Source organism: Ranitomeya variabilis, chromosome 2 (assembly GCF_051348905.1).
Source record: "Ranitomeya variabilis isolate aRanVar5 chromosome 2, aRanVar5.hap1, whole genome shotgun sequence".
NCBI lineage: Eukaryota > Metazoa > Chordata > Amphibia > Anura > Dendrobatidae > Ranitomeya > Ranitomeya variabilis.
In genome coordinates this window covers 1,019,081,361-1,019,106,795 of record NC_135233.1, presented here as the reverse complement: position 1 = coordinate 1,019,106,795, position 25,435 = coordinate 1,019,081,361, and the positions used below count along the sequence as shown (strand labels likewise).

The 25,435-nt window shown below is 39.4% G+C and overlaps 1 protein-coding gene across 4 annotated transcripts in view; it reads right to left on the bottom strand.

Moving 5' to 3' along the window:
* LOC143808546 (ephrin type-A receptor 3-like) overlaps window positions 1-25,435 on the bottom strand; it is a 401,286-nt gene that overhangs the window by 67,801 nt on the left and 308,050 nt on the right. For all 4 annotated transcript variants that reach the window (XM_077291320.1, XM_077291319.1, XM_077291321.1 and 1 more), the window contains one exon: window positions 18,830-18,891. In XM_077291320.1, coding sequence (XP_077147435.1) covers window positions 18,830-18,891 — 62 coding nt within the window. The remainder of the gene's footprint in view (window positions 1-18,829; window positions 18,892-25,435) is intronic.

Sequence of the window (25,435 nt, the reverse complement as noted above, 5' to 3'; positions counted from 1 at the left end):
ATCCCTCAGGAGTCTTGAAGGATTCTGCCATCTTTGGTGTCTTGTTGCCCACTAAATGAAATGTTATATACAACTAAAATGCACCAAAAAGCATGTAATACTGTATGGATGACTAATTGAATCCATAAAAATGTTTAATGCTTTTTTGAAGTGTTATATACCACAGAAATGTAACAGACAGCACATAATAATCTATGGATGACTTATTGAATTCAGATTTCTTTTTTCCTTTTTTTGGAGTGTTGTATGCCACCAAAATGTAACATAAAGCACATAATACTCTATGGATGACTTATTAGAATCAGAAAATTTTTCAGCACTTTTTTCGCTTGTTATATACCACCAAAATTTAACAGAAAGCTCGTAATACTCAACTAATTGAATCCAGAACATTTTTGACACTTTTTCTGGAGTGTTAAATACCATTGACTTTTAACTTAATACTTTATGGATAACTAAATGAATCCAGAAAATTTGTTGGATGAATTTTTAGTGTTATATACAATGATATTTAACAGAAAGCAAATAATACTTTATGGATCACTAATTGAATCCAGACAAATTTTTGAATACATTTTTGGAGTGTTAGATACCACCGAAGTGTAAAATAAAGCACATATTACTCAAAAAAGTGGAATGATTTTTTTTAGTGTTATATACCACTGTAATATAACACAAAGCAAATAATACTATGCATAATACATAATAATATGAATGACAATATAGTAAATTTTTTCACCTCCAAACAAGAATGTGGTCACGTGCAGCAGCTATATATTTAAGCAACTGACTGCAAAAGTCCTAAGCCCTGCCTAAATTCTGTATTGTGCCACTGTCACTGCTCCTGCAACTGTTCCTAGGTTAAACGCACAATGTTTCTGAAGCATACAAAGAGCAAAGCACAAGATTAGCCATTAGAATGACTATTATTACGATGGTTCAGCATCAGCACCAGTACTAGAGGACTCTGATTAGTTAGACTGTGCACACACAGGCCTGGATAGCTGTTCTCTCCCTCAAATCAGAACTGCCCGCTGAGTTGTGCAATGGCATCAGTGAGCTGAGTGCAGTGGCGCCAGTCCTTTTATAATTTCTGATGAGGTAATGCGGCCAGCCTATCACAGTAATGCCACTACCAAGATGGCTATGGCATTACAGTGACTGGCAGGCAATCACCACATGCTTATTGGCTGTGTAACAGGCGCCAAACATGTTGGGTGCGGGATTTGAGCTTTAAATCTGGGCACCAGCCAATGATCGTCGAGTGTCAAGCACCTCCAAGCACCCAGATACTCGAGTGATATCCAAGTATCATCGAGCACGTTATCTCATCCCTAGAAGTTGACCTAAGAACCATTATCATCTAGCAGTGACTTTGGGATGTGGTGGGGGATGATCATACACAGGAATGTTCCTTTTATTATTGTCAGCAGCAAGTAGTGTAACATGAAGGTTGTGGGCCCCATATGAGCCTGAGTCCAACCGCTGCACTAACTATAGTTACGCCTCTGTCGTCAGCACTTCCTTTTTAGCACAACATGTGCTGCAGGTCAATATCTGTTTTTAGGTCTCCATAAAAGTTACAAATAGATGAGAAATTAGCGAATTAACACAAACCAGAGTTCCTAAGAAAAGTATGTTCAGCAAGTCATTGGCTTGTACAAAAGGACTCTTTACTCACTGCCTGTAGGTAGCTTATATCACATAAAAATTAAAATGGAAAAAGTGGAAATGAAAAAGTTGAATTCCAAAATCAATGACCCTACTTTCTCCAATCATCTGTCTTTACGGGAGAGTTATGACACCAAAATATACTTTAGATCACTAACCGATCCTAGTGAAATTGGCCAGCATTAATCTAATGTGCAAGGTCACATTACAGCGTTCCTCTCCTGACAAGCATAAAAGTTTTGTCAGTTTGCCGAAAAATCATGTCTATAGTTAGCACCACATGTACATCCTAGGAGCTTCCAAGCACAGAAAGTCTCACAACTATTGACATATGTGGAAAATGTCACTATCGTGCAACAGCTTCATTACACAACATATAGCCATATGTCTAACGTATCTATAAATATATTCAGCCCAGGCAATAGATCAACAAAAAATGACCTCTAACCATGTTTGACAATTAAGAACAGATATAGCAAACAGTTTTAGATATATAGTGCAAAAGTTTTAAGCAGATACAGTATGTGGCAAAATAGGAAAGTTTTCAAAAGCAGAAGTTTAAATAGCATAATTTAATGAGTTCACAAAATGCAAATACAAAAGAGAAATCTAAATCAAACCAGTTTTTGGTGTGACTGCCCTGTGCCTTCATAGCAGTATCAATTCTTCTAGGTACACTTATACACTAAATATGCAAATTGTCTCTTCAGATAGGAAAAGGACTCGAACTCTAGTGCCACCTATAGGAAGCACTACTAGGATTGCTACTTCCTTTAGGTGGCACTAGAGTTCTAGTCCTCTTCCTCTATGAAGAGACAATTTGCAGGTACACTTATACAAAGTCGGAGGCGGAGGTTAGGATTACAGTGTAGGAGAAACTAATTATACCAAACAGATGATAATGATCATCATTTTCATATGTAGGTTGAAAACAGTCATTAAACATGAACCAGAAAAAATGCTTAGGAGGCTTAAAACTAGATGAGTGACAACTAAACTTTGCTTCATAGTTGAAGTTGATGCCCCCTGACGAAGGTGCCAACCGAAACGCGCGTTGGGGCGGTCGGGCAGAGTCTCTGGGCCACTGGTATCACCCTCATCTGCAGGTAATGGGTATATTATTTTTTATTACATCTTATTCTTGTTTATTGCAGCGTGATTACTGACAAGCTGGGGGTAGGACTATTATGTCCTTACTTTGTTGTACCCCCTTGCGGTCCTTGCTGTAGCATACTATATGCCCGTTTTATGTTTTCCTGCTATCTATAACTAAATTATATAAATATATGGGGTGTAATTGAATTTTAGACTTCATGGCAAATATGTGCTTATTTTCTTGGGCCCATGTAGTCCTCTGCCGACCTCAGAGCGTTTCTCCTTTTTAACCCTTTTGTATTTTCATTACTGTTGTCACAATCCCTGAACCATGTAATTTCTAATAAAATTTACAGTTTTCTATATATTTTGGACTGCTTTTTTCGTGGGGCTGTTTTCGGCCTCTGCCTTCTTATGTTTCAGCGACGTTTGTCCTTATTTAGTCCATAGACACATTGGTTTATTATTTTTATTTCTATTCTGATTAGTATTATTATTAGTTTAGCCAATGTTTTTCATTAGTTATTGTTTTTTTTCATAGTTGAAGTTGTAGAAGACAGTTTTATATCACAGGTCATACACCATGGCAAATGCATGTAGGATATCTGCGGGGACACCATCACGTGTTTCTCAACGCAAGCAGTGAATAGCCAGGCCTTTCCCCGGGAAGGAACAACCATGGGAAGGGCAGCATCCAATAAAGGATGCTTTACAGCCTTTTACTAGGCACTGCTCCTAATAGTCAGATTCCTACTCCACACTGATGAGGGGCAAACACCCCGAAACAGCTGTCTGTGGATGGATACCATGTCTGGCATAGGTGGTTTTCCTGTATTGGATGTTTTTCTTTATTGGATGCTGCCCTTCCCATGGTTGTTCCTTCCCGGGGAAAGGCCTGGCTATTCACTGCTTGCGTTGAGAAACACGTGATGGTGTCTCCGCAGATATCCTACATGCATTTGCATATTTCCCATAAGGGATGGGGGCAGTGTTCTGGATCACTGTGTTGAGAAACACGTGATGGTGTCTCCGCGGTGTTGGATGTTTTGATCTCCCCGAGGCCAATCATCTGTGCCTATACACCATGGCAAAACTGAGCATAGCAACAAGACATAAGGTAGTTATACCGCATCAGTACGGTTTCTCCCAGATAAAGATTTCACAGCAGATTTCAAGATGTGTTGTTCAAGCACCTATAAAGAATTGCCAAGAAATAGGCAATGTTGAAAACTGCAGATGAAGTGATCAACCAAGGAAACATAGTGTAGCAAATGAAACACATACCACAGTTACTTCACTTCGAAATCGGAAGATATCCAGCAGTGACTTCAGCTCATAATTGGCTGCAACCAGTGAGACCAGGCTAAACCCATCTACTGGTTGGAGAAGTGTGGTCAAAAATGGTCTCCATGGAAAAAAATGTGGCCAAAAAGCCATACCTTCAACATGGAAACAAGGCCTAGTGACCCAACTATTCACAAAAACATAGGAAATTGGGTGTAGAAAATGTCAGCAGGTGCTTTGGACTGATTGGTAAAAATGTGAAATATTTGGAAGTAGCAGTTTGTTCGCCAGAGAGCGGCACAATAATGTTTACAGGCTACAGTGAAGCATAGTCAAAGTTCCTTGAAGTTTTGGGCTGCATTTTACTAAATGGAGCTGTGGAAATGTTCAAAATTGTTTTATTAGAGTTCCCAATGCTGACAAATACTCATAGATACTTATCCATCATGTAATACCATCAGGGAGGCTTCTGATTGGTTTGACGTTTAGAGCAAGACAATGACCCCAAACATACAGCCAATGTCATTAAAAATAATCTTATCTTACCCTCCTTCCCTTTGTTTTCCTGTCCTTCTCCCTACTTAATTTTAAAATTCTAATAAAAAACAGTTGAAAATGAAACAACCTCCCGCTGAGTTCCTTCAAAAACTGTGTACAAGTGTTCCTAGAAGAATTGATGCTGTTTTGAAAACAAAGGCGATCAACCCAAATATCAATTTGATTTAGATTTTTGCTTTGTTCAATAATTTTCAACTTAGTTAATGTCATGATTCATTTTGAGATTTGTGGCAGTTCTGGTTCTGCTATCATTTAAATGTTGCTTTTTTCCTTTTGGTCCAGCAAGGGTTAATGCCAGTATCCTTGCTGGCAGCTGCTTTTTGGCTGGTCAGCGGGTGTGGTTGGTAACCACTCCCACCGTCCTTTAAATAGTCACAAGACGCATCAGCTGACTCTGCAATAGAGTTATTCCTTGTAGACCAGCCTAGAGATATGAGCTCTCTGGTGTCAGTGGTGTAGCTGCTACAGCTGTGGAATTTGGATTCCTGGTGCCGTATCCTCTTCTGCTTGGAGTTTTGCAGTAGAGCCAATAGGTGAGTATTGATTCCCTTTTCTTTGTCTGTCCCGTGTTTTTCACTTCCCTTGTGTTTTTACCATCAACAATGGTGAGGCTAGCGTCCTTGCCAGCCAATGCACTAGCCAGGGTATTTTGAGGTGACAATCAGGGACTAGGCATGTGACAGTGGTGGGGTGAAGGACCCTCATAGAATGTTAGGGGAGCTTTGGGACAGGCACAGGTTGGAGTCAGGAGATGTCCCATCCCTCACTTTCTACTGTTAGGGCCTTCCTCTCCCTTTTCCATCCCATCATTGGTGTATGGTGTGCCATCCACTGGACTTAACTCTTCCAGATGTGACAGTTAATTGAATAAAACTATTTGCAATTTTATTATTGATAGCATTCTTTGCAGAAATTTTTTCACAAATGCCTAAGGGTATGTGCAGACAATCAGTAAACACTGCAGCTTGGACTCTGCGTACTTGTGTAGTGTCCAACTCGCAGCGGCCAGATATTACAGCATAGTGGATTGGATTTTAAGAAGAGATGCCTGTAGATCATCCATGGAGACTGACATGCAGCGTGTCTCTCCAGACCACAGCATGTCAATTTCTCTTGCAGAGAAGCTAGTCTCTGCTAGAGAAATTTCACCCATACAATGTATTGAACGAGATGAATCAGCATGGTTCAGTGAACACGTGCGTACTCACCTGCGTTCAATAGATGGCAGCGCTTTGGATGCAGCGAACATGCACTGCGTCCAAAGCGCTGCCAGTTCCAGATCATCTGTACATACCCAAATACTTTTGCACAGTACTGTAGATAACTTAAAAGGGGATATGCAACCACACAGATCCCACCATTGACCGGGCCTATAAGAAGAACATGCAAAGCTCTATGCCACTTAAACTGTCTAGCTTCAACGACATGTGTATGGTAATCAAAAGTGAATGAATAAAATGATAAAACTTTATTTTAGTACAGGTTATCTTCTAAGGCAAGACATCAGTGCTTTCCAACCAAAACCCCTGCCTTTGCAACAGCGCCAAGTAATACAAAAATTTTGGTCATGTATACTGCCACCCAGAAAATTAAATCTTCAAAAAACTGCATGAGACATGACAAGCATATCTTTTGTTCATCAGTATGGCAAGCTATCCCCGTAATATTATGCTGACAGCCCCAAGGACACCATTTCATTTCCAGTTGCCAAGTTCTCGCCCTTACCCAAACTTTTATTGCTAAGAGCTCCTCTTTGTCGTCATCGGAGAGCATTTAATCAATTAGAGCCCACGTATTGTGCCGCGACTTCTATTCTAGTTTCCTCTTGAGCTCTTTTTTCAGCTTGTTGAGTGTACATTAGCAGAGTTATTTTCGTTCTGTAAAAACTCTTGCCGTGGATTTCATGGACTTATGTTGAACGTCACATGGCTTTTAGTTGTGCTACGCTATATACATGTTGAAAATATGTATAACATAGGGATAAACCTACCGAAATACATTAGATTTCTGCTGGAATTTCTTGCAATTTATGCTGTGAAACAATCTCCATTCTCCCCAGTATTCTTAAATAAGGTTTTATTCTCAACACAGTGACAAATTAATTTTACGTGCATTTCTGCATACTACCGCAGCAATTACTGAGCTGATCACTGATCTAGTTACAGTAGTGTTCAAAATAATAGCAATGTGTTTAAAAACATGAGTTAATAACAACATCTTAGGACTAGTCTTTATTTCCAGCATTGGGAACTTTGCACACTGTTTCTATTTCAAAACATGAACAGAATTGTATAGAATTTTTAACTACTTTACAGAAAATAACAAAAGATGAACATTGGGCTGTTCTAAAAAATAGTAGTGTCTGCATTTGTCTTTACAAACTCACAATATACTTTTTTGTACATCTGGCATTCTTGTGAATTTCTAATATTTAGTTGTTACCCACAGTTTTTAAGAACTGCTTCACATCTATGTTGCAAAGAGTCAACCAACTTCTGGCACCTGTCAACTGTTTTCCAGCCCAGGATGCTTGGACTACAGCCCACAGTGTTTTGGCATTTGTTGGCTTTGCCTTAGAAAGGCATTTTTAATGTCACCCCACAAGCGTTCGATCTGACTAAGGTCCGGGGATTGGGCTGGCTGCTCGTTTACTGGTGTGTTTAGGGTCGTTGTCTTGTTGAAACATACATTTCAAGGGCATATCTTCTTCAGCGTAAGGCAATATGACCTCTTCAAGTATTTTAATATATACAAACTGGTCCATGATCCCTAGTATGCGGCAAATAGGTCGGTACCATAGCAAGAGAAACATGCCTACGTCATGATACTTTCTCCACCATGCTTCACTGTCTTGAGAGTGTACTGTGGCTTGAATGCAGATTTTGGGGGTCGTCTGACAAATTGTCTGTGGCCCTTGAACCCAAAAAGAACAATGTTTCTCCTTTTCTCTTTAGGCCACTTGATGTGTTCTTTGGCAAATTGAATCCGCTTCAGTACATGTCTTCTTTTAACCAAGGGGACTTTACGGGGTCTTCTTCTGAAGAGAATAGCTTCACACAGGCGTCTTCTGTCTTGAGACTGTCTTTGGTCATCCTGGAGCTGATTATTGGCTGAGCTTTTGCCTTTCTGGCTATTCTTCCATCCATTCGAATGGTAGTCTTCTGTTTTCTCCCACGTCGCTCTGGTTTGGCTCTCCATTTTAAAACATTGTAGATCATTTTAGCTGAGCAGTCCATCATTGTCTGCGCTTCTTTATAAGTTTTACCATCTCCAATCAACTATTTATTCAAAGTACGCTGTTCTTCTGTACAATGTCTCAAATGACCCATATTTCTCAGGCTTTCAAGGAAAAATGCATTTAAAACATGTCCTGACTTCACCCTTAAATAAAGGCCACCTGATTCCCACCTGTTTCTTCATGGAATGATTGACCTCACTAATTGAATTCCGCATTGCTATTATTTTGAACACACACCCTTTTCAATTAATTATTCTAATACACAGAATAAGCAGATCATGAATACGGAGTATGTTAGTTTTCTTAGAATCTACTGTACCAACAGGTAAGTTGTCTGACGTGGTAATAAAATACCAAAAACATTGATTAATCTGGTTAGTCATATTGGACTGCTATTATTTTGAACACTATTGTACATGAACTGACAGCATTAGAGGGAATTACAGTTATATAAATTCAGAACATTAGAACCATGGTCTGATTAAGGCTTTCTTAGGGCACAAAAATGCTCTCCTTATGGCTTACATGAAATTACCTACATACAGTGGCTTGTGAAAGCATTCACCCCCATTTTTCGGGTTTTGCTACTTCATAGCCTGGAATGTCACTGATTTTATATTTGAGGTTTTGCATCAGTTCTTGTAAAGAACATGCCTACAACTGTGAACATTTGGTTCTCTTTTCATTATGAAGCAAACAACAAATAGGACAAAATAGCTGAAAACCTCAGTGTGCATAACTATTCACCCCCTAAAGTCAGTACTTTGTAGAGCCTCCTTTTGCGGCAATTACAGCTGCAAGTCGCTTTGGATAAATCTCTATGAGATTGCCACATCTTGCCACTGGAATTTTTGCCCATTCCTCAAGCGTTTACCTTGGCAGCCAAAGAGTTAAATTTTGGTCTCATCTGTTCCTAGATACATTTGGGGAGTCTCCCCAATGTGTCCTCTGGCAAACTAAAAATAGGCCTTACAATTTTTGTATGTAATTAAAGGCTTTTTTTTCCCCACTCTTCCATAAAGGCTCCACTATGGAGTGTACGGCTTATTGTGGTTGTATGAACAGATACTCCAGTCTCTGGGAACTCTGCACCTCCTTCAGGGTTACCTTTGGTCTCTGTGCTGCCTTTTTGATTAATGTCCTCCTTGCCTGGGCTGAGAGTTTTGGTGGGTGACCCTCTCTTGGCAGGTTTGTTGTGGTACCATGTTCTTTCCATTTGATGATAATGGATTTGATGGCTCCTGGGGATCATCAGAGATTGGGATATGTTTTTATAACCCAACCCTGACTTGTACTTCTCAACAACTTTGTCCCTGACTTGTTTAGAGATCTCCTTGGTCTTCATGGTGTTTGGTTACTGGAGCCTCTTACTGATGGTGTTGCAGCCTCTGTGGCCTTTCAGAACAGGTAAAGTGTATATACTGACAGACCATGTGACACTTACATTGCACACAGGAGGACGTCCTGTCACTAAGCATGTGACTTAATGAATGGAATTGCTTGCACCAGAAATTTTTAGGGGCATCATTGCAAAAGGGGTGAATACATATGCTCATGACAATTTTTAGTTATTTGATCCCATAAATTTAATTTATACCTATATTTTTCTAACTTCACCAACTTAGACTATTTAGTGCTGATGCATCACACACAACTCTGATCACAAAAATATTTGAACACTGGTTGTAATGTAGCAAAATAGGTAAAAAGCCAAAGGGGTTAATACTTTCATAAGCTACTGTAGTTCTCTTTTCTATGTAGTAATACACAGGTCACATGTACACGACTGGGCTGCAGTGTCATACAGTTGTGCAGAGCTATAGCTTGACACCCATTGAAGTCTATGGGGCCCTGACTTACCCAAGTAGTATTTGCGGCATGCTCCACTGGATGCCGTATTACAGAGATGTTCTTCCTAAGTGTGCATGGCTGCATTCATGTCTCTCAGTGTAGTAAATAGAGAGATATGCACCTTTCCAGTCATAGCACACTGGTCAGAAGGGAGATTAGGAGACCCCAGGTTTGGAGAAAGGTGTGGGTCTTACCCATCAGACATTTATGACATATCCTCTTTTAAGTGTATCTAAACTTTCTACAAAATTTTAATATCAGGCTCAGATACCTGTTCACGTTCAGATACCTTCTTAGTGCTCAGTTTATGTTCAAGCAGAAGATGAGCAGTGTATGGATTCAATCTAAAGCTTGTCCGGGCGTACTTATTTTTTTTACTTTAATTACGTTCTAGGCAATGCAAAGTAATGCATTTGTGCAATATATTGTATTACCTAATTTTGCAACATTCTTTCACAAACACTATGCTGCCTTGCTGTTTGATGGCCCAGTTTACGGTTCTTTTAAAGATCCTTTCAATTGCTGCTTAGCAAGATCTTGTTCAGCATTCAAACCAGAGGCATTCCATTGGTTGCAACCTGTGCAGCCACATTGGGGCCCAAGAAGTTAGGGGGTCTAACCCCATCTCCAAAGCTGGTGGAATTGTGCATTATGATGAGCTATTGACTGCAAAGGGCCGGAAATTATTCTTGAACAGGGGTCTTCATCTATCTGTGTCAACTCCTGATTCAAACAGTTTGTGTTTGGGAATTTCCCAGCCTGAGAAAGTCTGCTCCCCACTGTCATACTCAGATGGGTAAAGTCCAGTACACAGATTGTTTGAATATGGTGAACTGATCTTGCTGAGCAGCAGTTGAAAGAGCATGTACTGGGAACTGAAACCGCACTAAAGCACAGTGTTTGGGCGTGACGGATGCAAAATAAGGGAAGGAATTACATTACAAAAAGTCATAACTTTACAATTCCGGTAGGATAAAATAAAATGGATACAAGTTTTAGTTTCTCTTTAACTATATTACTTAACAGAGCTAGATTTTGAACCTTAATAAAATTGTATTAGGTATGATATCATTGTGCACTGTCATTATCCATATACAGGAGTCATTACACATAGAGTGATGCGTTTCAAGTGTTTATTTCTGTTGTGTTGATGATTATGGCTTACACCCAATGAAAACCCAAAATTCATTATCTCAGTAAATTAGAATACTTTATTACATCAGCTTGAAAAATTATTTTAAAATCCAAAATGTTGGCCTACTGAAATGTATGTTCAGTAAATGCACTCAATACTTGGTCAGGGCTCCTTTTGCATCAATTACTGCATGAATGCGGTGTAGCATGGAGGCGATCAGCCTGTGGCACTGCTGAGATGTTATAGAAGCCCAGGTTGCTTTGATAGCAGCCTTCAGCTCATCTGCATTGTTGGGTCTGGTGTCTCTCATCTTCCTCTTGACAATACCCCATAGATGCTCTTTGAGGTTAAGGTCAGGTGAATTTGCTGGCCAATCAAGCCCAGTTATACTGTTGTTGTTAAACCACTTATTGGTACTTTTGGCAGTGTGGACAGGGGCCAAGTCCTGCTGGAGAATGAAATTTCCATCTCCAAAAAGCTTGTCGACAGAGAGAAGAATGAAGTGCTCTAGAATTTCATGGTAGATGGCTGCGCTGACTTTGGTCTTGATAAAACACAGTGGACCTATACCAGCAGATGACATGGCTCCCCAAACCATCACTGATTGGGATACTTCACACTTGACCTCAAGCAGCTTGGTTTGTGGCCTCTCCACTCTTCCTCCAGACTCTGGGACCTTGATTTCCAAATGAAATTCAAAATTTACTTTTCTGGTGGAGTGTGTCAATGACTGCCTTCTGGACATCTGTCAAGTCAACAGTCTTCCCCATGATTGTGGAGTCTACTGAAACAGACTTATGGACCTTTTTTGAACACTTAGGAAGCCTTTGCAGGTGTTTTTTGTTAATTATTCTAATTTACTGAGATAATAACTTTTTGGTTTTCATTGGCTATAAGCCATAATCATCAACATTAACAGAAATAAACACTAGACATAGATAACTCTGTTTGTAATGTCTCTATATAATATGAGTTTTACTTTTTGTATTGCATAACTGAAATAAATTAACTTTTTGATGATATTCTAATTTAGTGAGAAGCACCTGTAACTCTTGGTCTATTTAGAAGTTTATTAAAACGTCTATGAAAAAAACTTTTATGCTTTTTCTTTTATTATTACTTATTAAAAACCTTTATTAAAGATACCAATTCAATACATTTTTGACACTGAGAAAACAAAGGGATATATAACTTGTACAAATCCCACATTAGATTCCTTAACTGATATCAATCCTTTAAGAAAGTGGTATACAACAAAGATATAATGTGATATCATTAAGGAAAGGAGAGAGGCAGACAAAGTGCCTTGGAGGAATCACTGCAAATCTTCTTTAGGGTGCCAACCCCTACAGTCAGGTAGGAATGATTTCCTTTTAGGAAATAGGGATTGATTAGGTCCAGAAAGGCGTCCCCTCCTTGTTACACCTGGGCTATAAACATCTCAGGCATATTTTTATCCCTTCCGATAATGGTAAGTGATATATTGAGAAGAGATAAAAAGATGCCTGAGATGTTTATAGCCCAGGTGTAACAAGGAGGGAACGCCTTTCTGGCTCTAATCAATCCCTATTTCCTTAAAGGAAAACGTTCCTACCCGACTGCAGGGGTTTTTATCCTAAAGATAATACACAGTGGTGCCACTTTGTCTGCCCCTATCCCTTTCTTAACGAGCTCTCATATTAGAGTACAACATATAGGACATGCAGGACAATATTCAGTGATGAAAAAAGTAAACATGATAGAATTCAACCTTGATATAAGAAACCTTTGGGATAATTATACTTACTGTAAGTGTTTTTTGTTAATATATTTATTAACATTTTGTATCTTTGCAGCATGCCAAATATGCAATAAGACTGTAGTAATATCGTTCGACAACTGTATGAACAGCACAATGTAAAAATCAATACAAAAATAAGAAAAATTTAAAAAGAGTTTGTCTCAAGGTAGCCTATCTTAATGTAGCCTATTAGGGTATTTCGGAGTCAGAGGGGGGTCCAGTGCTTAGGGCCACACTCTACTAGCAAATCAGACAAGCCATTGACAAAGCGTAGCTCTTCCATAAAGGCAAACATATTTCTAAGGGTACCGTCACACATTTAAATTTCCATCGCTACGACGTTACGATTCGTGACGTTCTAGCGATATCGTTACGATATCGCTGTGTCTGACACGCTACTGCGATCAGACACCCTGCTGAGAATCGTACGTCGTAGCAGATCGTTTGGAACTTTCTTTCGTCGCTTGATCACCCGCTGACATCGCTGGATCGTTGTGTGTGACAGCGATCCAGCGATGTCTTCGCTTGTAACCAGGGTAAACATCGGGTAACTAAGCGCAGGGCCGCGCTTAGTAACCCGATGTTTACCCTGGTTACAAGCGTAAACGTAAAAAAACAAACCGTACATACTCACCCGTCGGTGTCCTTCAGGTCCCTTGCCGTCTGCTTCCTGCTCTGAGTGCCGGCCGGAAAGTGAGAGCAGAGCGCAGCGGTGCTGTGATCTGCTCTCACTGTACGGCTGCACTCAGAGCAGGAAGCAGACGGCAAGGGACCTGAAGGACACCGACGGGTGAGTATGTACTGTTTGTTTTTTTACGTTTACGCTGGTAACCAGGGTAAACATCGGGTTACTAAGCGCGGCCCTGCGCTTAGTTACCCGATGTTTACCCTGGTTACCCGGGGACTTCGGCATCGCTCCAGCGCCGTGATTGCAACGTGTGACCGCAGTCTACGACGCTGGAGCGATGATTATACGACGCTGCGACGTCACGAATCGTGCCGTCGCAGCGATGAAAATTTCAATGTGTGACGGTACCCTAAGACTAAACCTTATAATGAGTTCTATCAATGACTGGGTGACCAGAGTGCTCCGCACCTAAATCCTGTTTTCATTTTTATTTGATTAACCACCTGTAGCAAACACTTCCATTATTCTGCTATCTCCAAATCTTAAGCCGCCTGAGGTAACACAGGGGATTTTACCAAGCCCCTGCCTCTTTTCTTCAGGAAATTTAAGGGGAGGACATAGACGAATAGTGAGCTAATTACTTGGAATTGATTTTAGCATTAACCTGGATTTCAATCCCTGCTAGAGCAGGATAAGAGGAAAAAAATCAAATGTTATTAAAACTACACAATTAAAACCAGAAGAAGATGAAACACATCTTGGGGGTTCTGAGATCGCTAAACCTGACAATAGGAACAAAAGGGAAGGTGAATGATACAGGGAGAGAGAAGAATGACATTCATAACATTCTTATACTTGTAGGAAGACACCTGGATAGTTCTTTTTTGCTTTTGCTAATAGACATGTTATTGTTCAAGTCACTCAAGAGCATCATGATGATGTAGAAGCAGTGGTGTAGTGTGCGGGAGGCACAGGGAAGATTGACATGGGCTTAAACCTCTAAAAGTCACAACATTTAAAAAAAATGGCATTATCACTTTGTTTGCAAAGGAGAAGAGGGCTCAGTCATTCAAATTAGGTGAGTTTAAACTTTATTTCTGTAGTTTATGGCACAAAGATGCCATTATTATTTTTTGAGGGGATACTAAGGGAACATCATTAATTTTAAGGGTGCACTAAGGGGGATTTTTACCTTCATAAGGGTGCACTCAGGGGACATAAATACTTTCTAATGCCATTCAGGGGACATTAATTGTTTGAACCCCTTCAAGACAGGGCTTTTTTCTATTGTTTGTTTTAGTTTTTTCTTCCCCTACTTCCAAAATCCATATTTTTAAAATTTTTTCCATCCAAATAACTGTATAAACACATTTGTTGTTGGACGAGTTGTACTTGTAAATGAAACCATTCCTTTTATTATGAGGTGCACGGGAAAGCGGGATAAAAATCCGATTATTTTGAAATTGCAAAAAAGTACAATTCCACAATTGTTTTTTGGGTTTTTTATTTACCATGTTCAGTATGAGTATGCAGATACCAAACATGTATGTTTTTTTCTATTAAGTGGTGAAATAAAATTGGAAATTTTACGGCTACCATTTTGGATTTAAATGCAATATTTGATTGCCTCTTATTGCATTTTATTGCAATGTTGCAGTGGCCAAAAAAACATAATGCTAACATTTTGATTTTATTTCTCATTACACAGTTTAACAATCGGATTAATTTATTTTATAATTTGATAAATCAGACTTTTACAAACGCAGTGATATCAAATATGAGTTTGTTTGTTTTTCACTATTTAAGTTTTAATGGGGAAAGAGGTGGGTGTTTTTTTTAAAACTTTTTTCTTTAACTTTTTACTGTATTTAATAGTCCCCTTAGTGGACTTGAAGTTGAGATCATATGATCGCTTATGCTATATATACTGTGTTCCAAATTATTATGAAAATAATATTTCCTCATATTTTCTCTAAATTACCTATCTGAATTGCAGTCATTGTTATTTTCCAGTCATCTACTATTCTAGTATAATTGCAATGTTTTGGAACAAACTGCCTATGAAAACAGTATCTTTAAAAAAAAATAAACACTCAAAGTGCATGTTCCAAATTATTATGCACAGCAGAGTTTTCAACCTTTTTTTTTTTTTTTAACAAAAAAATGGTCAATTGTGAAGTTATAAGCATTATCAGCTTATTACAAAATGAAATCAAACAGTTTTCAAGTGAAAACTTTATTCTAGGTGATGTTACATTTGCACATAGGGCCCCTTGTCCGAAAGAAGCTTCTGAACTCTCTCGTCCATTGAATTTGTCAGTTTTTGGATGGTTTCTGCTTCAATTGTTTTGCATGTGGACAGAATACCCTCCCAGAGCTGTTGCTTAGATGTGAACTGCCTCCCGCCATCATAGGCACTCCTTTTGATGATGCTCCAGAGGTTCTCAATGGGGTTGAGGTCAGGGGAAGATGGTGGCCACACCATAAGTTTGTCCTCTTTTATGCCCATAGCAGCCAGAGATGCAGATGTGTTTTTTGCAGCATGAGACGGTGCATTATCATGCATGAAAATGATCTTGCTGCGGAAAGCACGGTTCTTCCTCTTAAACCATGGCAGGAAGTGTTGTTTTAGAAACTTCACATAGATTATGGAGTTCATCTTTACCCCTTCAAGGATCATAAAGGGGCCGACAATCTCTCTCCCCATGATTCCAGCCCAAAACATTACTCCACCTCCTCCTTGTTGGCGCCTTAGCCATGTTTTCATGGGGTGTCCATCAACCAGCCATCCTCCACTCCATCCATCTGGACCATCAAGCGTTGCACGGCACTGATCGGTGAACAAAACAGTTTGGAAGTCGGACTTCATGTATCGTTTGGCCCACTGCTTGTGTGCAGTGGATAGAGGTGGTCGACAGGATGGCTTACGCACAGCTGCAAACCTCTGAAGGACCCTGCATCTTGTTGTTCTGGGGACGTTGGAGGCACCAGCAGCTTCAAAAACTTGTCTGCTGCTATGACAAGGCATTTTTGCAGCTGCTCTTTTAACCTTACGCAATTGCCTGTTGGAAAGAGTCCTCAATTTTTCCTTATCAGCACACACACGTGTGTGCTGGGAATCAGCTACATACTTCTTGATTGTGCGATGATCATGATGAAGTGTCTTGGCAATGTTGATTGTAGTCATGCCTTGACCTAAATACTCCACAATTTGTTGCTTCTCAGCAGCCGACACATCCTTTTTCTTTCCCATTTTGGCAAAAAATGTAGGCTGCTTAATAATGTGGAACAGCCTTCTTAAGTAGTCTTGCCTTTATTTGGACACACCTGCCAAACTAATTTGCACAGGTATCTGCAATTGCTTTCAGTGATATAAAGAGCCGTGACACACATCACCATCAATGAGTTTAAATGACAAACAAAAAAATTCTAACCTTATCACTCCTAAACTCTTTGTGCATAATAATTTGGAACACAGTGTATAGCAAAACTCACAATCTCCTATGAAGGCCAGCAACAGCTAAGCTTTCACAGGAGAATCGTAAGAACAGGCACAGAAGTCTTCATCAGTCCCCCGGCTATCATGGCAACCCATCGGTGCACTACAAATAGGCCATGGGCATGCCGATGGGCACGTGGAATGACTCCTCCTCCCTGCTAACACGTGTTAAATCCCGTTGTCAGAGATAGACCGCAACATTTAGCAGATTAATAGCTGAAGCTCTGCTCCACCCGCAGCTGTTAAAGGCACATGATGGATGGTTAAATCATCCATCATTGGCGGGAAAAGATCTGCGCTCAGTGTGCAAGCCCGCATCACAGTCAGGAAAATGAAATATTTTAGGTATGTCATAAAAGGGTTGAGGGGCACCATTACTCTATTTGGGGGAGCAATAATTGAAGTGTCCTGGGTGCTGACAAAGCTTGCTATACCACTGTGGAGCAGCACTGAATTTTCCACATTTGTTCTAATTCTGGATAGATATATCATAATATTAAAATGAATTGTTCAAACAGAGAAACTCAGCTCTGTTGCATCTGAAAAAATCTTTCCCTATACAAATATAATCTGGCAAAATATCATAAACTATGGGCAATACCCGGCAGTTGTATGTAAATATATTTTACAACTGAAACAGCCACATATTTACATATGTACATTTGTATGCAGCAGTGATCAGAGATCTATGGGGACAAAGATTAAAAATGGAAAGGGGTCACTAATCTTTTACAATGCAAATGTGATCGCAGAATCGTAATATAAAACATATCTAAAATATGTGGTAATTAAACCCTGATTTTAGGCCAACCTGGCTGCTATGAAAAGATTCCAGGACCTTATCTGTACATGCTGAGGCAGCAGCTCTGGATGAGTTTTCCGTGTCCTTCAGAAATGTTATTGTCCTCTGTTAAGACTGAGGTATGCCTATAACTTACATAATAAATAATTTTCTTATAAGTCAATTTATAATTTTGCTCTTTCACATAAACAGTATTCCTAATCTTTTGGTACAATCAATGAAGGAGACTATGCAGCTTCTATTACTATTGGCTGAAAAGCTCAGTTTTCCCTCCCAACCCTGTGTACAAAGGTGCTTTTGGTTTGACCATTCATGCCTGTGTTCTTCTACAGGGCAAGAAAAGTAAGCAGCTGCTCACGACACTGGTAGAGTTTTATCTCCTGGAAATTTAAAAAACAGTTGAAATAAGCTGAAATCCATCATGTCAGACTTTTTTTTTCCTCAATAATATATACTGTTTTGGAGACGGAACATTACCATACACATTACATAGTTAGGCAGTACCGCCAAAATCAGCGGCTTTGGTGACAGTTCTTCTAATGTGAATAACCACCTTAAAGGGAACCTGTCACCTGAATTTGGCGGGACCAGTTTTCGGTCCGATGGGCGGTGTTTTCGGGTGTTTGATTCACCCTTTCCTTTCCCTCTGGCTGCATGGTGGCCGCAATATTGGCTTGAAGTTCATTCTCTGTCCTCCGTAGTACACACATGCCCAGTATGCTTTGCCCAACTGCGGGCAAAGCCAAAAAGCATTAGTGCGCATGCGCCGGCGCACTATGTCCCGGAACACAGCAAAATATTCCGGACATAGTGCCCGACGCATGCGCAGTAATGCTTTTCGGCTTTGCCCACAGTTGGGCAAAGCATACTACATGTGCACAAGGCAAGATTGCCTTGCGCAGGTGTGTACTACAGAGGACAGAGAATGAACTTCAAGCCAATATTGCGGCCACCATGCAGCCAGCAGGAAAGGAAAGGGTGAATCAAACAGCCGAAAACACCGCCCATCGGACCGAAAACCGGTCCCGCCAAATGCAGGTGACAGGTTCCCTTTAAGTACAGTTTTAGTGACAAGTGAATAGCTCCAAAGTCACCTACAAATGGACCTTCTCAGACAATTATTGTATTAGAACTTTGAACCACTAAAGGATTTTCTGGTGCTCTCTTTGGCCAGTCGTCTATTGTTGCTACAATACAATCAATGCACTTACTAATGCAATATGATCAACACCATGAGGATAAGACACCAACCATAAACTCAACATAAAACTAGATTTTTTGTTCTTACCTTTAAAAATGAATCTAAGGAGCCATTTTCCATATACTCTGTAATTATCATGACTGGCTTACCTGTAAAGAGTGGAAACGTTTTACAAGATTACTCAACACATCTTATCATACAGGTTAGGATAGGAATCTTATAGATTTATGGGACAAATAAGCATGAAATTTATTATACTGCACCATACTACATTTTATTCTATTCTGTAACATAGAAAAGATGGAACAGGACAGGCGAGATATGTTGTTTTCTTTTTTCACAATTATGCATTAATTCTTATTTAATTTGGCCTCTTTCAATCCATGATCATCTGCCATTTCATTTTATGGGGCTGTAACATCAACCATTATTGTTGAAGGTTTCAATGAAAATGCTTAGATGTATTGACATCTGTCATAAGGGAATCTTATGAATGAGCAGTAATGTCCATAGGACCTAAAAAAGCTTATTAACCCCTTAACCCCCAAGGGTGGTTTGCACGTTAATGACTGGGCCAATTTTTATAATTCTGACCACTATCCCTTTATGAGGTTATAACTCTGGATCCTGATTCTGACAGTGTTTTCTCGTGACATATTGTACTTCATGATAGCGGTAAAATTTCTGTTTATTTGTGAAAAAATGGAAATTTAGCTAAAATTTTGAAAATTTAGCAATTTTCCAACTTTGAATTTTTATGCCCTTAAATCACAGAGATATGTCACACAAAATACTTAATAAGTAACATTTCCCACATGTCTACTTTACATCAGCACAATTTTGGAAACAACATTTTTTTGTTAGAGAGGTATAAGGGTTAAAAGTTGACCAGCAATTTCTCATTTTTACAACACCATTTTTTTTAGGGGCCACATCACATTTGAAGTCACTTTGAGGGGTCTATATGATAGAAAATAACCAAGTGTGACACCGTTCTAAAAACTGCATCCCTCAAGGTGCTCAAAACCACATTCAAGAAGTTTATTAACCCTTCAGGTGTTTTACAGGAATTTTTGGAATGTTTAAAAAAAAATGAACATTTAACTTTTTTTCACAAAAAATTTACTTCGGCTCCAATTTGTTATATTTTACCAAGGGTAACAGGAGAAAGTAGACCCCAAACATTGTTGTGCAATTTGTCCTGAGTACGCTGATACCCCATATGTGGGGGTAAACCACTGTTTGGGTGCAAGGGAGAGCTCGGAAGGGAAGGAGCGGCATTTGACTTTTCAATGCAAAATTGACTGGAATTGAGATGGGACGCCATGTCGTGTTTGAAGAGCCCCTGATGTGCCTAAACATTGAAACCCCCTACAAGTGACATCATTTTGGAAAGTAGACCCCCTAAGGATCTTATCTAGATATGTTGTGAGAACTGTGAACCCCCAAGTATTTCTTCTAAAGTTTATAACGCAGAGCCGTGAAAATTAAAATTATTTTTTTTCAGCAAAAATTATTTTTTAGCCCCTAGTATTGTATTTTCCCAAGGGTAACAGGAGAAATTGGACCCCCAAAATTTGTTGTACAATTTGTCCTGAGTACGCTGATACTCCATATGTGGGGGGAACCATCGTTTGGGCACATGGCAGAGCTCGGAGGGAAGGATCGCCGTTTGGAATGCAGACTTGGATTGGTCTGCAGGCGTCACGTTACATTTGCAGAGCCCCTGATGTACCTAAACAGTAGAAACCCCCCACAATTGACTACATATTGGAAACTAGACTCCCCAAGGAACTTATTTAGATGTGTTGTGAGAACTTTGAATCCCCAAGTGTTTCACTACAGTTTATAACGCAGAGCCATGAAAATAAAAAATCCTTTTTTTTCCACAAAAATTATTTTTTAGCCCCCAGTATTGTATTTTTCCAAGGGTAACAGGAGAAATTGGACCCCAAAAGTTGTTGTCCAGTTTGTCCTGAGTACGCTGATACCCCATATGTTGGGGTAAACCCGTTTGGGCCCCAACCCTAACTGTAGCCCCAACCCTAACTGTAGCCCCAACCCAAACTGTAGCCCTAACCCTAACTTTAGCCCTAACCCTAACCCCAACTTTAGCCCCAACCCTAACCCTAATGGGAAAATGGAAATAAATACATTTTTTAAAATTTTATTATTTTTCCCTAACTAAGGAGGCTTTTTATTGCAAAAAATTGTTTTTGCGTCTCCACATTTTGAGAGCTATAATTTTTCCATATTTTGGTCTACAGAGTCATGTGAGGTCTTGTTTTTTGCGGGACGAGTTGACATTTTTATTGGTACCATAATCGGGCATGTGACGTTTTTTGATCGCTTTTTATTCCGATTTTTGTGAGGCAGAATGACCAAAAACCAGCTATTCATGAATTTCTTTTATGGGGGCGTTTATACCGTTCCACGTTTGGTAAAATTGATAAAGCAGTTTTATTTTTTGGATCAGTACGATTACAGAGATACCTCATTTATATCATTTTCCTATGTTTTGGCGCTTTTATACGATAAAAACTATTTTATATAAAAAATAATTATTTTTGCATCGCTTTATTCTGAGGACTATAACTTTTTTATTTTTTCGTTGATGATGCTGTATTGCAGCTCATTTTTTGCGCAACAAGATGTCATTTTCAACGGTACCATGGTTATTTATGTCCGTCTTTTTGATCGCGTGTTATACCAGTTTTTGTTTGGTGGTGGTTTTTTGCTTCGTTTTCTTTTTTTTTTACGGTGTTCACAGAAGGGGTTAACTAGTGGGACAGTTTTAGAGGTCGGGTCGTTACGGACGCGGTGATACTAAATATGTGTACTTTTATTGTTTTTTTATTTAGATAAAGAAATGTATTTTTTTGGAACAATATTATTTTTTCTTTATTTAGGAATTTTTTTCCTGGATCATTCAGAGATCCACAATGAAGTTCTGGAGTGAGTTTGCTGCACTGAAAGTAAAGGGGCCGAATAACATTGCACGCCACACTTTTCAGTTTTTGAATTTCCACAAAAAATGTAAACTAACCAATAAATTTCGTTCAACTTCACAATTGTGTTTCACTTGTTGTTGATTCTTCACCAAAAATTTACATTTGGTATCTTTATGTTGGAATCATGATATGTGGGAAAAGGTTGAAAAGTTCCAGGGGGCCAAATACTTTCGCAAGGCACTGTATGTGATAACCCCTTTAATCAGTTAAGAAGAGACTGTCAAGTAGAGGACCAGGGCTTTAAAATGCTTGAAAGAATACTAATCATCAATCAGAGACATCAATAAGCGCTTGTTTAGTTTCATTTACATGTACCAATTATGAGGGATGCACAGGATGAGGTGCTCTCTTGCGACTCCTAACTCTGCTGATGTTTTTCACTACTGCCGCAGGCCCTCAGATATATCAGGAACCCCAGATGTGAGGCATTCACAAAAAATTATTCAGTCCATTTTACAAAAACAAAGTAAACTTTACTTTTAAAACTGATGGAACATATATACAGTAGGTGGCAGGTACAGTATAAAACTTGTATTTCACTTCTGTTGCACACAGAGGCACAAACATATCAGTTTTACATGGCAGAACACAATTTGCTCACATTTCAGAAATACGATATGCCTGACTTGAATTCTCGATTTCAACTGTCCTTCACCAACCGCCGATGCCGCCGATGCTGGGAATAGATGATCGACGAGGGTGCCGGGTGTTGCAACCCACAGATCAGACATTGATGATCAATCCTAAGAATGATACAGTCCCGGACAACGCCTTTAATTAATATATTTATAGAAGCAGGCAAATGGATTTCTGACTTTTAATATATTTATTTTACTTACTTATATAGAGCCATCATATTGCATAGTGCTTTACAGGCTTTATCATTATACATCCTGCTCAGGTTTAAACTCCTACCCCAATTTTCATTCATTCCTCTTATAGTTTAAAATACTTCCAAAACTTTAAATGTCCCATCCCTTTCTGCTAAGAACAGCATTTCACTAATCATAGAAAAAGAGCCCATGGATGTGCATTATACATGTGTCCTATTGACGGGCATGTTATTTAGGAATCATCACGTAAGTATGGTCCATGACTTCATTTGGTCCATTTCTCTAAACAGCACCATTTACCAGCTAATAGCCAATCCTGTAATGTTCAGCCAATGTGTGCGAAATTAGTGATACCTGCTAATTGATCAGGCACTTTTCCCAGCAGTGTCCCGGACAGATGGACACACAGCTAATGGTTATGTGCTTCGAGAGAGTAACACTTAAGATTTTAGTAGAACATCAGCCCTGCGGTAAGATGTTTCTTTTAATGATTCCCATCAAGCTGAAGGTCTAATTACTGACATTAGGATAAGACAATCACTGAGTATAGATTCCCCCCACTAATTGTAAAACAGATAGTGAGATAGACATCCTCATTAGTCTGTGCAATCACTGTAAATGATATTGTATTAATTTACATATCCAATTAACTAATCTTTTATCAATTTGTTATGGACAGTGAAGGAAATCATGCGCTTTAACCTGTAGGAGCACTCTGATATCTCAAAAATGGCTTTTAATAGGCCTCACTGGTTTTCCTAATGTCTATTTATTCAACTGGCAAACATGGTCTAAACTTTTTCTTATTAGTTGATAAGTTTTAGATTATGAAACATCATATTTTATTACTACTTTATCACGTATATACACAGGACGAAGTTCCACATTAGCCCTGATACATATACCTACATCTATTTTAACAACATTTAAGCCTGTAGAAAATCCCTTTTGGAAAAGAAAGAGAGGTTTCCAAAGTGTTATGGTAATTAATATTCTCGCTGGCAATCGGTGTGGACAATTAGGGTGGTTTCAAGACAAAGTGCTTTGTCGAAAAAATGCTGTTTATTTCTTGTATTTTGTCTGCCAACTTTTGTATTGCTTTTTTCAGCAAAAAATGCTACAGCCATATATTGTTTTGAAATCATTAGGGCAATAATAGAAAAACAATAAACAGTGCATTTTTGTGGGTTTTATTTTAAACTAACCCATTTTTGGAAACGTTGAAATCTTTTTTTTTCAAAAAGTCATTAAGCTCCAGGTAACACTTCATTAGTCATTTTGATAGGCTTCTCAGTACTAAAAAAAAGTCTTCAACAGAATTGGATTTGTTCTGAAAAGATGTGGATAATTTTTGGACTATTTTTTTATGTTAAAAAGCATGAAAAGTCTATCAGTGCACTGTGTTATTAAATGGACTGTTGGTTACCATCCATTTCTACTGTGAGTTCATGCTAATATTACTAAGGGCTTTATCACACATCTGTATTAAACACGTATGTGAAAAACCAGTACTACTGTCATCAGTAGTGTTGAGCGATACCGTCCGATACTTGAAAGTATCGGTATCGGAAAGTATCGGCCGATACCGGCAAAGTATCGGATCTAATCCGATACCGATACCCGATACCAATACAAGTCAATGGGACTCATGTATCGGACGGTATTCCTGATGGTTCCCAGGGTCTGAAGGAGAGGAAACTCTCCTTCAGGCCCTGGGAACCATATTAATGTGTAAAATAAAGAATTAAAATAAAAAATATTGCTATACTCACCTCTCCGACGCAGCCTGGACTTCAGCGAGGGAACCGGCAGCGTTGTTTGCTTAAAATTCGCGCTTTAACTTCCTTACTTGAAGTCCCGGCTTGTGATTGGTCGCGCGTCGCCCATGTGACCGCGACGCGACCAATCACAGCAAGCCGTGACGTAATTTTAGGTCCTTCAGGATTTTAAAATTACGTTCAGGCGTTGTGATTGGTTGCGTCGCGGTCACATGGGCGACGCGACCAATCACAGCAAGCCGTGACGTAATTTTAGGTCCTTCAGGATTTTAAAATTACGTTCCGGCGTTGTGATTGGTTGCGTCGCGGTCACATGGGCGACGCGACCAATCACAAGCCGTGACGTCACGGGAGGCAGGAGACGCGCGCATTTTAAAATGCGCGCGTGTCCTGCCTCCCGTGACGTCACGGCTTGTGATTGGTCGCGTCGCCCATGTGACCGCGACGCGACCAATCACAACTCCGGAACGTAATTTTAAAATTCTGAAGGACCTAAAATTACGTCACGGCTTGCTGTGATTGGTCGCGTCTCGGTCACATGGGCGGCGCGCGACCAATCACAAGCCGGGACTTCAAGTAAGGAAGTTAAAGCGCGAATTTTAAGCAAACAACGCTGCCGGTTCCCTCGCTGAAGTCCAGGCTGCGTCGGAGAGGTGAGTATAGCAATATTTTTTATTTTAATTCTTTATTTTACACATTAATGTTGTTTCGATACCGATACCCGATACCACAAAAGTATCGGATCTCGGTATCGGAATTCCGATACAGCAAATATCGGCCGATACCCGATACTTGCGGTATCGGAATGCTCAACACTAGTCATCAGTGCTTTCCATCAGTGTTGTATCTGTGTGTCCATTTTTACTATCAGTCATCAGTGTTTTTCCAATATGGGTCAAGAAAGAATAACATGCAGATTAAAGTCAACCAGCAAAATTGATGCCTTTTTCATGCCACCAAGTGTTCCACTATACTATATGTCATATGAAATTGTGTCAATTAAGAGCACTCATATGGCTATATAGGTGGAAAAATAAGTTATAACATTTGGAAAGCAGATAGGGATAAATG